The sequence below is a fragment of the Moschus berezovskii genome, chromosome 7 (assembly GCF_049115385.1).
Source record: "Moschus berezovskii isolate FMDL1 chromosome 7, NW_MosBer_1.0, whole genome shotgun sequence".
Lineage (NCBI taxonomy): Eukaryota > Metazoa > Chordata > Mammalia > Artiodactyla > Moschidae > Moschus > Moschus berezovskii.
In genome coordinates, this window is record NC_142466.1 from 16,987,564 (window position 1) to 17,002,767 (window position 15,204).

The window sequence follows — 15,204 nt, forward strand, 5'->3', positions numbered from 1 at the left end:
GAATGATATTTCTCATGAAAGATAATAAAGTTAAATTTATTTTCAAGTCATATTTTTGATCATTTCATACTTTTTTTGGTCAAATCTGATTGTGTGAAAACAAAGTGTGACCTTGAATGAATAAAACACAAGAAGAAGATGGTTTAATATTTAAAAGTTTGTTCCTCTCCCCCTGGAGGATTTGGCTGGGCTCCCATTTGGGTTTAGGGAAAAGGCCATAGGGAGGTTTCTGTGGATCTCTACTTTTTCAGGCCCCACTGAATTCCCAATTTCACCATTCTGTAAGAAGTAGCTCTGAGACAGGCTGGGACCTGGGTCCCTTTGCTGCAGTCCTGGTACATGGACAAACATCTTCTCAAGGAACAAAATATAAAGAAATTATAAGAGACTAAAAATTACCTTATGCATGCACCGTTAAAGCAAATTCTGTACAAAAAGATACAAAAAGATGAAAAAAAAAATCCAACTTGCTTTCCCAGTGGCTCAGCAGTAAAAAGTTTGCCTACAGTGCAAGAGCTGCAGGAGACATTGGTTCAGGCCCTGGGTTGGGAAGAGCCCCTGGGGAAGAAAATGGCTACCCACTCCAGTATTCTTTCCTGGAGAATTTCATGGACAGAAGACCCTGATGGGCTACAGTCTACAGGGTCATAAAGAGTCAGACATGACTGAAGCAACTTAGCATTCATGCACGCCACTTCTGAAGAGCCAGAAGCAAAAATGGGGTTTTGGGGCAAAAGCCAGTCATTGCAAATGTCCCGGCACTCAACATCACCTGAGGGGTGCACAAACCACCTAAGCCACCCTCTGGCCTTACCCCTGGATACATCGCTATCCTTGCTCCATATGAGGAACCAGCTCACCCTCCACCTTGGGGAGTGAACAAGGGAAATTGTTGTTTGTTCTTGCTCCCTGCTGCTGCTATAGCAGGGGCCCTAATAAAGTCTTGCCTGAATTTCTTGTCTGGCCTCTTGTCTATTTCTATTGCTTGGGGAAGGCCAAGAACCTTGGTTGATATCAGCTTAGCATAGCTGGCTTCCATTAATCCTGGGTTAAGATTCGTATTACATCTCTGTGGCATTGGGCAACTTACTTTTTTGAGGCTGTTTTTCTGGCCTATTAAATGTAAATACATCTAGTTCCTGAGGATTAAATGAGGAACTGTAGTTGACTCATTGGAAAAGACCCTGATGCTGGGAAAGATTGGGGACAGGAGGAGAAGGGAGCGACAGAAGATGAAATGGTTGGAGAGCATCACCGACTTGATGGACATGAGTTTGAGAAAATTCTGGAAGATGGCAGAAAAAGAAGCAACTGTCAGGTTATAAATCTGGATACAATTATCATGTGCAGATTCTTTCTTCCTTTCATTTAAGGGAGCTCTGCCTTGTCACAAGGAACAACTTCAGAAACAATAGAGTTGACCTAGGGAAAAGGACAGGGAAACCTGGCATGCTGCAGTCCATGGGGTTGCAAAGAGTCTGACAAGACCTGCTGGCTGAACAGCAACAAATGCATAAATAAAAACATTTTTTCCCTTCCTTTATTTCTTACATTCCTGGTTCTCAAATTTTATGTGGGGACATCTGAATGCCCTAGAGACTTCTCCCCCTCATTCCTCCTACCCTACCCCATCTCTGTGGTCTTGAAGCAACGGGTCTGGGGTGCAGACCCGCAGCCTGCGTTTTCACTGGCTCCCAGGTGGTTATCCCCACTGAACGCACTGCACCAGCCTTTGTGTCTTTCCCATGCCATCAGACACAGCCTTGCCCTTTGAAGCGTTCAAGAGGAAATAAAAGGACTGAACAGGTGCAGGCAAGGAAAATAAATGCCCAGGGAGTCTGCTCAGCACACCTCCCGCCTATGTGTCCAGGCAGCTCCTTGCTAGCTGGGCCCGCCCTGCTGGAAAACACGGTATGGTCAGATTGTGTTTGTTAGCTTTCCACTCTCCTCTCCCTTCTCCTGTGGCTCTATTTTGACAGGTGTGTCCAGGGCTGGCATGGGAGATGTTGCCAGCTCAGCCCTGGCCGAGGAGAAGGAGCAGGAGGAAGGCCCCAAGGTTCCGCCCAGACCGCTGTGCTGCCCCAGCTGGAGGGGCACCTGCCAGGGAGAAAGGTGGGCCAGTTTGGGGTTTTTAGAGGTGCTCAAGGATGTGTCTCAGGCCTGTGGCCTACAGAAAGGCTCTTGTTCTGCTTAGAAAAAGGCCCAGAGCTCCTCAAGGTTTTGTACATCTGGTGGAGATCAAAACAACTCAGTGGTGAAGGCCAAGATTCTAGCCCACTGACTGCACCCCACTGCCGTCACCTCCAAATCTGGATTCAGATTTTCCTGCCTTGGCCTTGGCTAATCCCAGGAGAGCAACCATGCAGGGCAGGAGGAAGAGCCCTCGGTCAGAGTTGTAGGACAGGAATCGGGTCATATCTGGTGACTCCCAGATGGAGTCGAGCCCAGGACGCCCTCTTTGTTTCCGGATCAAGAAACTGGAGGTCAGAGAGGGCAGTGCTGGGCTGGCAGTCCCCTGACACATGGAGGACCCAGCAGAGAACAAACACAACCCACTCCCATTCCACGTTTACTGAGGGACTGCATCATGAAGCACCACCCCGTCATCACCCCACTGGATGCGGGTAGATCCATTTCCCAAAGTTTACACACAGAACAACATATTTATTCACAGTGGTTGTAGCAAACCTTTATGATTCTGAGTGCTGGCCCCACCAGCTCCTGTGGTCAGCTCTTAGGATTTTTAGCAATATTTACAATGGTCCAGATGCCCTGAGGAGAGTGAAAAAGTTGGCTTAAAACTCAGCATTCAGAAAACTAAGATCATGACATCCAGTCCAATCGCTTCATGGCAACTAGATGGGGAAACAATGGAAACAGTGACAGACTTTATTTTCTGGGCTCCAAAATCACTGCAGATGGTGATTGCAGCCATGAAATTAAAAGACACTTGCTCCTTGAAAGAAAAGCTATGATCAACCTAGACAGCATATTAAAAAGCAGAGACACTTCTTTGCCAACAAAGGTCCATCTAGTCAAAGCTATGGTTTTTCCCGTAGTCATGTATGGATGTGAGAGTTGGACTATAAAGAAAGCTGAGCACCGAAGAACTGATACTTCTGAACTGTGGTGTTGGAGAAGACCCTTGAGAGTCTCTTGGACTGTGAGGAGATCTAACCAGTGTATCCTAAAGGAAATGAGCCCTGAATATTCATTGGAAGGACTGATGTTGAAGCTTAAACTCCTCTACTTTGGCCACCTGATGTGAAGAACTGACTCCTCGGAAAAGACCCTGATGCTGGGAAAGATTGAAGGCAGGAGAAGGGATGAGATGATTGGATGGCATCACCGACTCGATGGACATGAGGCTAAGCAAGATCCAGGAGTTGGTGATGGACAGGGAAACCTGGCGTGCTGCAGTCCATGGGGTTGCAAAGAGTCAGACACGACTGAGTCACTGAACTGAACTGAATGGAACTGAAATGAGATGCCCTGAAGGGCCGTGTTAAGTGGGGCAGGGGGAGGGGGAGCTGTTTGATGAAATGAGACAGAGAAAGGGATAGTGTGTGTGTGTGTGTAGGGGGGCCACTTTCTGGGGAATGTACATCACTTGCTGCATGATGGATCTAACCAACAGCCAAGTTGCTGAAAAACCCGAGACATGAGAAATTGCATTGCCCAGGAACCCAGACAGACACTGGAGTTCTGATCCCTGTCGGGCAACAAGCCCCTCAAGCCCTTCTCAGCCTTTGGTTTCTCACTTGAATAGCAAAGAGTTTCAGCCAAGTGAGTCACCAGCTCGTTCCTGGCTCTAATCATGCAGGGAAGGTGGGTGGGTGTGTGCGGGAGCTCATGCTCTGGCCGCTCATCTGCAGAGGGAAGTGGTGAGTAATGCTGTCCTTCAGAAAGCCTGGGACTGTAGGATAAACACCAGCATGAGTTTGCCTGATGTTTATGGGATGGTAACCGTTGCTGGGCACCCGGCACTGAATTGTGTCCCTGCAAAATCCATATATTGAGACCCTGACCCTCAGTGTGACTGTACCTACGGTGAGGGTCTTAAGATGTAATGAAGGTTAGCACGTGTGCATGTGTGCTCAGTCATGTCCAACTCCTTGAGACCCCATGAACTGCAGCCCTCCAGGCTCCTCTGTCCCTGGGATTCTCCAGGCAAGAATACTGGAGTGGGTTGCCGTTTCCTTCTTCAGGACATCTTCCCAACCGAGGGATCCATCTGGGGTCTCCTGCATTGCAGCAGATTCTTTACTGTCTGAGCCACCAGGGAAGCCCCCTGGGAAGCCCAGTGAAGGTTGAATGAGGTCATAAGAGTGAGGCCCTAATCCGATAGGACTACAGCCTTCCAAGACAAGGAAAGAGAACTCTGCCTCTGCCTTTTTATCTCTCTGAGTGTGTGTGTGTCTCTCTCTTCCCTTTCCCCATGCATCTCTCTCCCCACCACCACATGACAGCATGGCAAGAAGCCAGGAAAAGTGGGCACCTTGATCCTAGACTTCCAGCCTCTAGAACTCTGAGAAAATAAATTTTTGTTGTTTGAGCCACCCAATCTGTGATATTTTGTTATGGCGGCCTGGGCTGACTAATTTGCTGGGAAACTGGCCAAGAGCATCATTTTATTTAATCCTCTCAGCGGCCTCTTGGGGAAGGTACAATTATAACCCCTACTTTACAGGGGAGGAAACAGAAGAGAAGTTAAATTACCCAAGACTGAGTTTCAATAGAGATACATCTAAAAACTCATTAACTATGTGAGTTTGGGAAGCTAATTAATCTCTCCAAGCCTCAGTTTCCCCATCTGTAAAATGGGAATAATAATAATAATATAGATACAGTAAACATAGAGGGGCTTCCCAGGTGGTACAGTGGTAAAGAATCTGCCCGCCAATGCAGGAGATACAAGAGACGCAAGTTTGATCCCTGGGTTAGGAAGATCCCCTGGAGGAGGAAATGGCACCCACCTCCAGTATTCTTGCCTGAAAAATCCCACAGACAGAAGAGCCTGGCGGGCTGCAGTCCATAGGGTTGCAAAGAATTGGACATGACTGACTGAACACATGTACATACTCCATCAAAATGCTGGATTTTCTAACATTGCTCATAATGATTTCACACAGTATACATAGAGACTACAGATATATAACTACATTACACATTGTAGTGAAGGTTAAATGAGTTAATATGTAAAGCGCTTAGAATGGTATTCTGCTGCATAGTAACTCTTCCATCAGCATTTGCTGTTATTGTTACTGTTCAGGTTATTCTATTCCTCTGTTGCCAAACACAGATTTTGTGGCCAGTTTTGTTCACGGTAACTCTTGTTCTTGTACCTCTAATATTTTTTACAGAGTGAACCCTCTCCCTCTGTGGTCAGACCCCTGAACCCACAGGGTAAGTGATCAGATTTTGCCCTCCTAAGGCTGGAAACTGGAGACTGTAGGGCTGGGCCCATTCCTTGGTGGTGAGCAGTGGCACTGAGACACTGGGCCTCATGCAAACAGAAAATGAGGGTCAGCAGGAAGGGGACAACGAGGAGCAAAGGGAGGGGGCCACTGAGAGAGGAGAGAGGAGACTGGTGTGTTCTCTGGAAGTGAAGATGGGGGCTTGAGACGCTGGCAGTTCTCCACATCTAGTCACCCCGAAACCGAGCTCTGCATCAAGTTTCCATAGGCTTGATTTTACCTGCTGCATCCTCCTGGTCATACATTGCTGTTGTTTAGTCTCTAAGTCGTGTCTGACTTGGCAACCCCATGGACTGCAGCACGCCAGGTTCCTCTGTCTTCCACTGCCTCCTGCAACTGGCTCAAATTCATGTCCATTGTCATGAGTGCCCCCTCCCTATTACCTTGCTAGAGCTCGAGAGGCTTCTGTGACCCGGGGTGGCAGCATGAACTGACTCCATGGGGGTGGCCCCAGGGATGGGCTCCAGGTGCCTGCCTCCACCCTGTGCTTGTTAACCAAGCTGATCCCCCCAAACCGCAAAGCCAGGGATGTGTCGGTGGCAATTGTCCAGGACCCAGGAGTTTTTCTTCTGTATTTCTGTTTATGTTCTGAGAGCACCTCAGTGTTTGATCCCTGAGGGCTCATCTCTCATTCCAGCCCCTGGCTCATCCCTTGGAAGTGATCCGGGATCTCACTTCCTGGGTCAGACGGCTGACTCACAAGGACCCAGGTGTCCTTTGTTTCCTGTGGACGCTGGAGGGCCAGGCCCTCTGCGGCAGGTCTGGTCTGCTTTCCTCCTCCTTTTCTGCTTCATCTCCTCATCTTAGGGACAAGAGGAGGAAGAAGCAGGTAACTGTCGGGTGTCGGGTCTGCTTTTCCAATCTTGTTTTAGCACAAGTGCTCCAGAACTCTGCTGCGAGATTAATGAATTCATGTGGCTTCCACTAGGTTCCTGCTTGCTGTGGGTAACCCCTCAGCCATCTTGGCCCCTCGGCCCCTTCAGGACCACTGGGAAGGCCCAGCAGAACTCAGTGTTTCCAGAATGAGGGGCTGATGGTTCAGATCTGGACTCCACAGTGGGACTGAATATCTAAGGGACCTTTCACCCCCTTGTTCCCCTTCAAAGGCCAGGAGAGGTGGAGACTCTGAAGGGAAGGCATCATGGCCCCCGTCAGGCAGAAAGGACCAGAAGACACCTCCCTCCTGGAAACAGGTCTTTACTGAGTCGGTGATAATAGGTGGCATGATAGCATATGCAGACAGGAGAACTACACGCAGTTGGGGTGGTGGGAGTGCAAGCCAGTTGCACATCTGTTACAAGAAGGTCGGGGGGTCGTCGATAAGGCTTCTGGATGGGGGAGAGGCCGTTTTCTGGATGAGATCGGGAAGGGGACAGCTGCAAGCACCCAGCCTGGAGGAGGGGTCTTTATCTCTTAGGACACAAAGGGAGGGCCGCTTCACTGGGAGCTCACCATTCTGGAGACAGCCCAGTGCTCCTTGCTGCCAGCTATGCAGGAAGTGGGGTGAGGGGTGACATCAGAGGGATGTGACCCCTCCCCCTTGTCTGGGGTTGCTGTCCCTGCAGAGAGGTCTTGGGCCAGTATGGGTCACTGTGGGATGAGGTCAGGGGGACAGGAGGAGAGCCAGTTGGGGGGCAGCCCTCCCCCAGTCACCACAAAGAGGTCACCCCAGGATTGCAGTGGGGCCTCCTCCTTTGACAGAAAGTTCCAGGGCTAGGAGAGAGCCCTGGTGCAGATGGAATTCCCGCTTAGTTTCCTCCTGGGATGCTCCTGAAGGCAGACACAAGGATAAAGCCAGGAAGTTTTCTGGAGGTGCGGAAAAAAAGGCTGAACTCCCGGGGATGTAGTCCTCAGGGCCCAAGTGGAGATGCTCTGTCCTGTGCAGGGCAGGGGTGGGCCCGGTTGCAGGCAGGGGTTCCCATGGTTATGGGGGAGGGTCTTGTGGTTGCCAAGCCCACCCTGTCCCTAGAGTTTGAACCATAATTCCCCCCCTCCCCGCACCCTTCACCCCACCTCAAATGTTCTCCTGGGTCCTTTCAACCCCTGGGAGCCTCAGGGAACTGCTGGGAAGCTAGGATGGGGTGAAGATGCTAGAAAGACTGGCATTGGCCACCCATTCTGAGCTGGAGTCCAGACTGTCCCCCCGAGGTAGCCACCTCCCTGGCAGGCTCGTCACAGAAGAGGGTGCTTCTCTTAACCTCTCCTCCTGCCCAGCCAGAGAAACCCAGTCAATCGCCCTGGCCAGCAGGGAGATGCACCTGTGTGTGTCTGTGTGTGTAAGGGGCTGCTTTCTATGGTAAATCACTACTAGGGATCCCAGAGTTGCAGGGACAGGCCTGGGGGAACCCCCTTTGGGGTCAAAGGACCACATATCTGTAGGTGTGGCTTTATAGGGGCCTCTCTGTGCCAAAGCCCACTCCCTGACTTTTACATGGCAGTTTCCAGGACTTCTCAGTAGCTGCTCTGGCTTCCTGGTGGGCCTGGGGGCCCGGGGAAGCCAGGGGGACCCTGGATCCCTGGTTCGCCCTTTGGACCCATGGGCCCCCGCTGGCCTGGTGACCCTGTCTTCCCGGCGATCCCTGGTTTTCCCTGAGGCCCCTCTGGCCCTGGAGATCCTGGGGGGCCCTCTGGTCCTGGGGGCCCCACATCCCCCTTGGGGCCCGGTTGTCCTCTTGGGCCCCCAGTTCCGAAGCTGCCCTTTGACCCTTTGAGGCCTGGGAAACCCCTTGGGCCAACTGGTCCCCTTTCCCCCACAGGCCCAGGCTCCCCGGGATGTCCCTGAGGACCCTGGGGTCCTGGGGGCCCCAAGCTGCCAGGGTCTCCTTTTGGTCCTTTGCCGCCAGCAGGCCCTTTCACGCCAACATCTCCCTTGAGTCCTCTGGGTCCTGGAGGGCCGGGGGCACCTAGGGTCAGAGAGAAGAGGGCAGAAGTCAGTCTACGAGGGAAGGTCTCCTGAGGCTGTCCCATGGAGTGGGCGCCAGGCACTCTGACACCCAAGGGTCTGAAGTCGCAGGTCTGCCGACTACTGGCTCTGGGGGTTTGGGCCACTGACATGACCCCTCTAAGTCGGCCTGGCCAGCTGTGAAGCAGGGCTGAGAATCTTAAGTGAGGCTTGGAGCCCATCCCAAGCTCACATGCATAGGTGTTTGGCACAACGCCTGCACCAGGCGGGCACTTATAGTTCTAACTTCAGGACTGGGCTCGAGTTCCATGTGGGCACTCAGGTGGGAGGCCGAGAGAGCTGGATGGCTCTGGGCAAAGTCCATGGCCATTCAGGATCATCTGTTTTGCTCTGGAGACCAGCCTGCATACTAATACTCATTATGGACTTCAACTGCTGTGGTCCTTACCTCCTGCCCCAACCCCAGGCTTCACCCGTGACCTTTGGGCACCGGGGACCAGGAGTGGAGTCAGGTGACATGGAGGAGAAAGCCAAGAAAGTGATGTGTAAAGTGAGGTGTGAGAAGTAGATGCCTCCCGGTGTGAGTGAGTGAGAATAACAACAAATCAGAGAAAGGGCAGCTCCTCCAGGAAGCCCTCCCTGGCCACTCCAGCCTCTCCTCTGAGCTCTTGGAGGAAGTAGCTCTGCTACTTTCTGCATCTTTTATTTGACATGTAGGAAGAGAAGTCACAGTATAGTGAAAGCAAATCCTTGGTTTCTTTCTAGTGGACCCCACTGAACTGTGGGGCCCCAAGAAGACAGTGAGGACCATGCCTCCTGTCACCCGCCCTAGGCGGGGAGCTTAGGTACACAGCAGGGAAAGCTCAGTATATGCTTGAAAAGGGGGATGTACCAAACAGTTCTGGACCCCTAGCTCCCACCCAGCTCTGGCGTAGGGCCTGGGGAGATGCCAGGATGAATTCCTTCTCTTTTAATTAATTTTTATTTGGAGTATAGCTGCTTTACAAGGTTGTGTTAGTTTCTGCTGCACAGCACAGTGAGCCAGCTACAGTGCTAGTGCTAAGTCGCTTCAGTTGTGTCTGACTCTTTGCGACACTATGGATTGTACCCTGCCAGGCTTCTCTGTCCAAGGGATTCTCCAGGCAAGAATAGTGGAGTGGGTTGCCATTTCCGCCTCCAGGATATCTTCCTGACCCAGAAATCAAACCCAGGTCTTCTGAATTGCAGGCAGATTCTTTACTGTCTGAGCCACCAGGGAACATAACACAAATCTCCCTTCTTTTTTGGACTTCCTTCCCATTCAGATCACCCACCACAGTGTTTTGAGTAGAGTTCCCTGTGCTATGCAGTAGATTCTCATTAGTTATCTATTTTATGCATAGTATCAATACTGTATATGTGTCAATCCCAGTCTCCCAATTCCTCCCACCTCCCCCTATATGTCCTTCCTTAAACAGCCCAGCCTAGCGCCCAAAGCAGGGGCCAGATGACCTTAACTGCCTATCTGCCTGCTGTGTAGATCAGAGTCACCACCTCTCAGAGCTGTACCCACCCTCAGGACATAGGTCAGAGTGTGGCCATCAATCTGACCTAAGCAGGTAGGATGCCCCAGGACCAGAGGAGCGAGAACCCTCTGTCCTGGTGAGGACATGAATTGCCGAGAATGGCTTTAGCCCCCCTTGGGGTTAAGGCGCAGCAAAGCCCTGGCTTTCTTCAGTGGTCTGGGCACCAGCTTATGGGATGGGGGTGGGGACAATGACCCCGGGGCTGGGAGGTGAATTGTCATGCCCACGCTCCGCTCTCCCCGAGAACTCAGCTGTTACACCATCGCCTTTGCAAGAGAATCCTGGAGTTTCTGAGCTCGGTGGGGGCTAGTCCAACTCTTACATTTCACAGAAGAGGCAACCAGAGAAGTGACGTGGTAGCCCAGGGGTCCCCAAGCAGAAACCAGAAGCTGGGTGGGCCCCTTGAAGAGAACGGATCCTCTCTGCAGGAGCTGGGAACCCTTCTGGGGGCTCGACCTAGTTCTGCAGCCCTGGGGCCCTCTCCCCACTAATGCAGACACTGCCTCCATCTGTCCTGGCCTCCCCCCACATTTCCAACCTGCTCATCTCCCTCTCGGAGGGTTTCTAAGTGGAGCAGAGAGTCATTGAACACCATCCTCCAATTACGACCTAAACTGGAAACCGGAGCCCAGACATACTCAGCCCCACTGGGGCCAATAAAAACCTGTTCCGGGACACCTCCTGCCCATGCCCACCTCCCACATACAGCGGGGCTGTGGCCTGTGTGGGCTCAGCTCATGTGGCCTGCCAGCAGTACCAGCTGGCATGCCGTCATCGGCGGGCTGGAGTGGGCGTGGGATGGGCTGGCAGTGGTGGCAGTGACCAGGGAACAGCTTGACCTGCCCCTCTGTCTGCAGCGATCGTCTGCAGCACAGTGGCCAGAACAACAGGGCACAACAAGGGCACAGGAGACAGCTGGCAGGGACCTCCGCCCCCAGTCTGGCAGGAATGGCTGGGAACCAGCCTCTCCTCACTCCTAGCTCTGCCCTGGGCATCTGGGGCAGCCGGGGTAGGGGTGGGGGCTGGAATAGCTCAGCCATCCGGAGCTGGAGAGGCTCCTGCACACTGTTCACGTGGAAGGGAGTCTGAGGTCACGAAGTGACTCTGGGCAAGGTGCTGCCCATCCGTGCTCACATCATCTATCTCCCTGAGATCGCACTTGACAGTCCCCCAGGGCACGGTGGCTCCACCAGCAGCCCTCCTCCCGCCTCTGTCCCTCCTGCTCTAGGAACACGCTGCCCAGGGCTTGCCCCAGCTCCCTGGTCCCTCTCTCTCTCATCCTAGGATCTCTCCTGTGACTTCTACTCTTGTTCCTGGGTGGATGGTTCCCAACCCCAGCCTGGACTCAGGAAATGCCTGTGAAGTCTTATCTGGACGAGGATGCTCACAGATCTACCAGGAGTCCCTTGCCCCTCCCTGGACACCCTCGCCCTCCTACACCACCATTTCCAGTGCACGCCCTCTGCTCCCTGGCCCCTGAGGGCACAGCAGCCAACGGAAGGATTTCTCAGCGTTTCTGTGCCAACAGCGGGGCGGGGGGTGGGGGGGTGGGGGAGGCGGGAGAAAGAGCAGAGAACAAAGGCTTCTGCTTGCTCCTCCCCTCCAGCCTTCTCAGGCGCTTCTTTCTGGGGAAATTCTTGGGTGTCTTTCTCCTAGTGGGAAAGGCTGGGGGCCCCATGCCTAGGGTGAAGGTTTGAGCAGAAGCCTGAGTCTCATTGTCCCCTCACAAGTGCCCCAGGACTGCAGCCCCCGGGCCCGTGGAAGGAGGCCTGCCAGGAAAGGATCACCTCCCTCTCCACTGTCTCTCCATGCCTGCCGCTGCTGACCCATCTCTGAGAACCAGTGGAGGGCTCCTAGGTGGTGGCTTGATGAGGACATCCGTCAGGGAGCAGGGCCTGTATTAGAGGCATTGGTCTTTCCCCACCGTGTCTGGTGTCAGTGTGCCCACATTGGCCCCCACTCATCCTAACTTCTCTGAGATCTATTTCCTCGGGGAAGGGAAGGGCGAGGGAAACTGAGTCTCTCATATGTCCCTTTCATCATACATTGAGATCATCACCCCATTTTACAGATGAGAAACTGAGGTGCAGAGAGTGACAACTTGCAAACCATCACCAACCGGGTAGGGTGGAGACAGGATGCAAAGTCAGGACCCAGAGGCTTGGGGTCTGTTCCCCAGACCCCCTCCCACAACCAGGACCTCCCACTCTGCCCGGAGGAGGGGGCCCACTGAGCCAGGAAGAGGTCACCTTAAGGATTGTCTCCCTCGGGTGAGCCAAGCCTCCGCCTGTCCCTCCAGGGCCAGCCATGAGTCATGCGGTCAGAGAAGGAGAGCTGGCGGGGAGGAAATCAACAAGCAGAGTTCAGAAGCTAGCATGGCGGGGAGGGATGCAGAAACGGGCTGACCTGGGGCTCTCTGCAACAGGGGCCCCTCACCCAGCCTGCAATAAGATCTGGGTGTCTCAGGGATGAAGGGCAGGGAGCAGCTAAGAGCTGCTCTGAGTAGCAGAGGCACATTTAGGAGAAAAGAGAAAATGGGAAAGGCAGTGGCCGAGATGCAGAGATGGGAGAGGAACTGGGCATCCTGGAGACCGGAGGAGAGGCCCATAATTACTCAGGAAGCCCTGGGCTGTAATTAGGTCATCTCAGCACATTAGGGCAGAGCCACACTGACTACATGTCTGGGACAAGTAGGTGGTCTGCTTGGGGTCTGCATTGGGAATGGGGAGGGGCTGGGGGGCTGAGCAGATGCACCGAGTCATCAGCATACCAGCACTGCCCAACCACGGGTTGGGGGGTGCATGGGCAGGGAGGGGGGCACAGCCCATCCCCTAGTCCAAAACAGGTGGAAGGAGACAGAAACAGAAGGGGGGGCCTCTCAGGAGATTGGCCTGGTGCCATGGAAAGCACAGTTCCCATATTAATGAATTGGGTGACTGGGTACATCATTTGGTCCTCATTGGACTGAATTTTGTCTGCAGGCTCCACTTTGTCCAATGAGAATATCAGTTTGGGTCAGGGACACTCAATCCTGGTTCTTGTTACCTAAGGAGCACTGAAAAAATGCCAGTGGATTTCCACGTCAGCTTATGATGGATTTATTTGTACCGACTAAACCTCCCACTGAGAACAATTAGAACCATTAGACACAATGCCAAGATATTCTTCTGAAAGTTTTGGAGAGAGATCAAACGCCAGAATCCCCAGGAAAGGGGAACTTGTTGAAGGAAGCCTGACTTTCTTTGCCTCTTTTCCTCTCAAGCCATTTGTTGACTAGTAAGTAGTTTGGGCAGAGAGGCTGAGAAGGGTTTCTAGCAGTTTCACTGGGGCTGGGGCTCAGGGCTGCCAAGGCCCAGGGCTGGGATTCAGGAGGAAAGGAAACTGTGTGGGCATCTGTGGTAAGGACCAAGGGATGGAGACACTGAGCAGAGAATCAGGCTTCATTTCTTCAGTCCTCTGGGGCTGGGGAGACAATAACTAGAGGTCAAGGCCCATAGATGGTAAGCCCTATAAACCCTCCTCAAGGATGGTGCCCGGGAAGTAAGAAATAGGCCAGGCGTTATGGTAAGCTCCCTTGCAGACACCAGCAGAAGATGCCATCATTCTCCTTTTCACTGACTACCCTTGTTGCTCAATAACAGGTAAACCTGCTAATCCTCCAAGCAGGCATTTTCCTCCCTGCCCAGGGGGCTCAGTGGTAAAGAATCTGCCTGCCAATGCAAGAGACAAGGGTTTGATCCCTGGTTTGGGAAGATCCCTTGGAGGAGGAAAGGGAGGAAATATAGAATAAGAAGAAACATTCTACAAGAAGCACAAACATATGGAGGTACCAAAGGCTTTCTGGTTAGCAAATGGAGACTCAGAATTTAGCACAGAGCTGGAAGAGATCTCAGAGAACAACTGGTCTTATCCACTGATTTACATATGAAGTAAAACAAAAAACCCCTCAAAACCAGAGACCCGGAAAGATTAAGTGATTCCGCCTAAAGACACAGAGCAAATTAGAATCCAGGCTCTTTTCACGGACAGTTTGTGAGCCCCAGCCCTCAGTCAGCACCTGGCCATGGCTGTCCCTCTTCCTTCACTCTAGATAGCAGCTTGGCTCCAGACAGAGGGAGACCTCATTGCCAGCCCCAGCGTGAGAGCCTGTCAGCACCTGTCTATAGGTGAACAAGTGAATAAATGATACTTCCTGTAGGAAGTGATGTACATTTTGTCCCTGAAATCTTCTTTCAGATGTGAGAGACTTTATATGTGGTGATTTAACAACAGAAGAATGTTGGCCAAAAGACAGTGTTTAAACAAATACACAGAGGTTGAACTGAGAGTCAAATGAGGCTCAAAGTGATGTCCCACCTTGGTCTCCAGTTAAGATAAAGTCCTTTGATGAGAACTCTGCCATCATTACAACGGGAGCAAATATAAAGTTTCATGACTATTGTTGGGTTATACTTGGAATGAGGGTCTCAAATGGTTCACTTCTGACACTTTAGGTACCATTTCCTTCTTTTCCAGTCTGTCCCACACATGACACCTAAGCAGGACCTCAGTGGAAATGCATGTTTTGGTATCTGCAAGGTCACACTCTCAGTATCTCCTGGCTGATCACTAGACAGGTGCACCTCAGAGCCATGGTAAGGGGTCAGGATCTTAATCACAGTGTGACCTTGAACTATCCCTTAACTTTTCCTAGTCTCAGGTCAACTTTCTATAAAATAAAGACATGACACCTGCAACACACATCTTGTCCACAAAGGTTGGGAGACTAGTGGGGAAGGGTGGAAGGGAGGGCTAGTTAGGGAGTTTGGGATGGGCATGTGCACACTGCTATATTTAAAATGAATAACCGACAAAGACCTACTGTATGACAGGGAACACTACTCAACATCCTGTAATAACCTTAACTAGAAAATAATTTAAAAAGGAATATATACAAGTATGTGTGTGACTGAATCACTTTGCTGTACACCCGAAACTAACACAACATCGTCAGCTATACTCCAATTTAAAATAAAAGATCCTGAGGCCAAACTAGAAGACTTTGTCATGAGGAAAGCTTTACATTTCAGTTGTTCTTAGACTGAACACAACCTAAGAAAACAAGATTACTAGAGGATGAATCATGAGAACTATCTGCTAATGCCTTCACTGGAACACTGCATCCTAGAGGTCAAACAGACACATATTTTAAATGAAACACCGTCAAACTGTCTCAGTTACTAAGGAAATACTCAGTACCTGGCTTTGTTGCAAAAATATC

The 15,204-nt window shown here is 51.6% G+C and overlaps 1 protein-coding gene across 2 annotated transcripts in view; it reads right to left on the minus strand.

The window, feature by feature from the left end:
- Positions 1–2,711: 2,711 nt before the first annotated feature.
- Positions 2,712–15,204, minus strand: part of SCARA3 (scavenger receptor class A member 3) — a 40,700-nt gene continuing 28,207 nt past the window's right edge. For both annotated transcript variants that reach the window (XM_055428101.2, XM_055428100.2), the window contains one exon: positions 2,712–8,380. In XM_055428101.2, the coding sequence (XP_055284076.1) occupies positions 7,929–8,380 (452 nt within the window). In that variant the 3' untranslated portion in view covers positions 2,712–7,928. The remainder of the gene's footprint in view (positions 8,381–15,204) is intronic.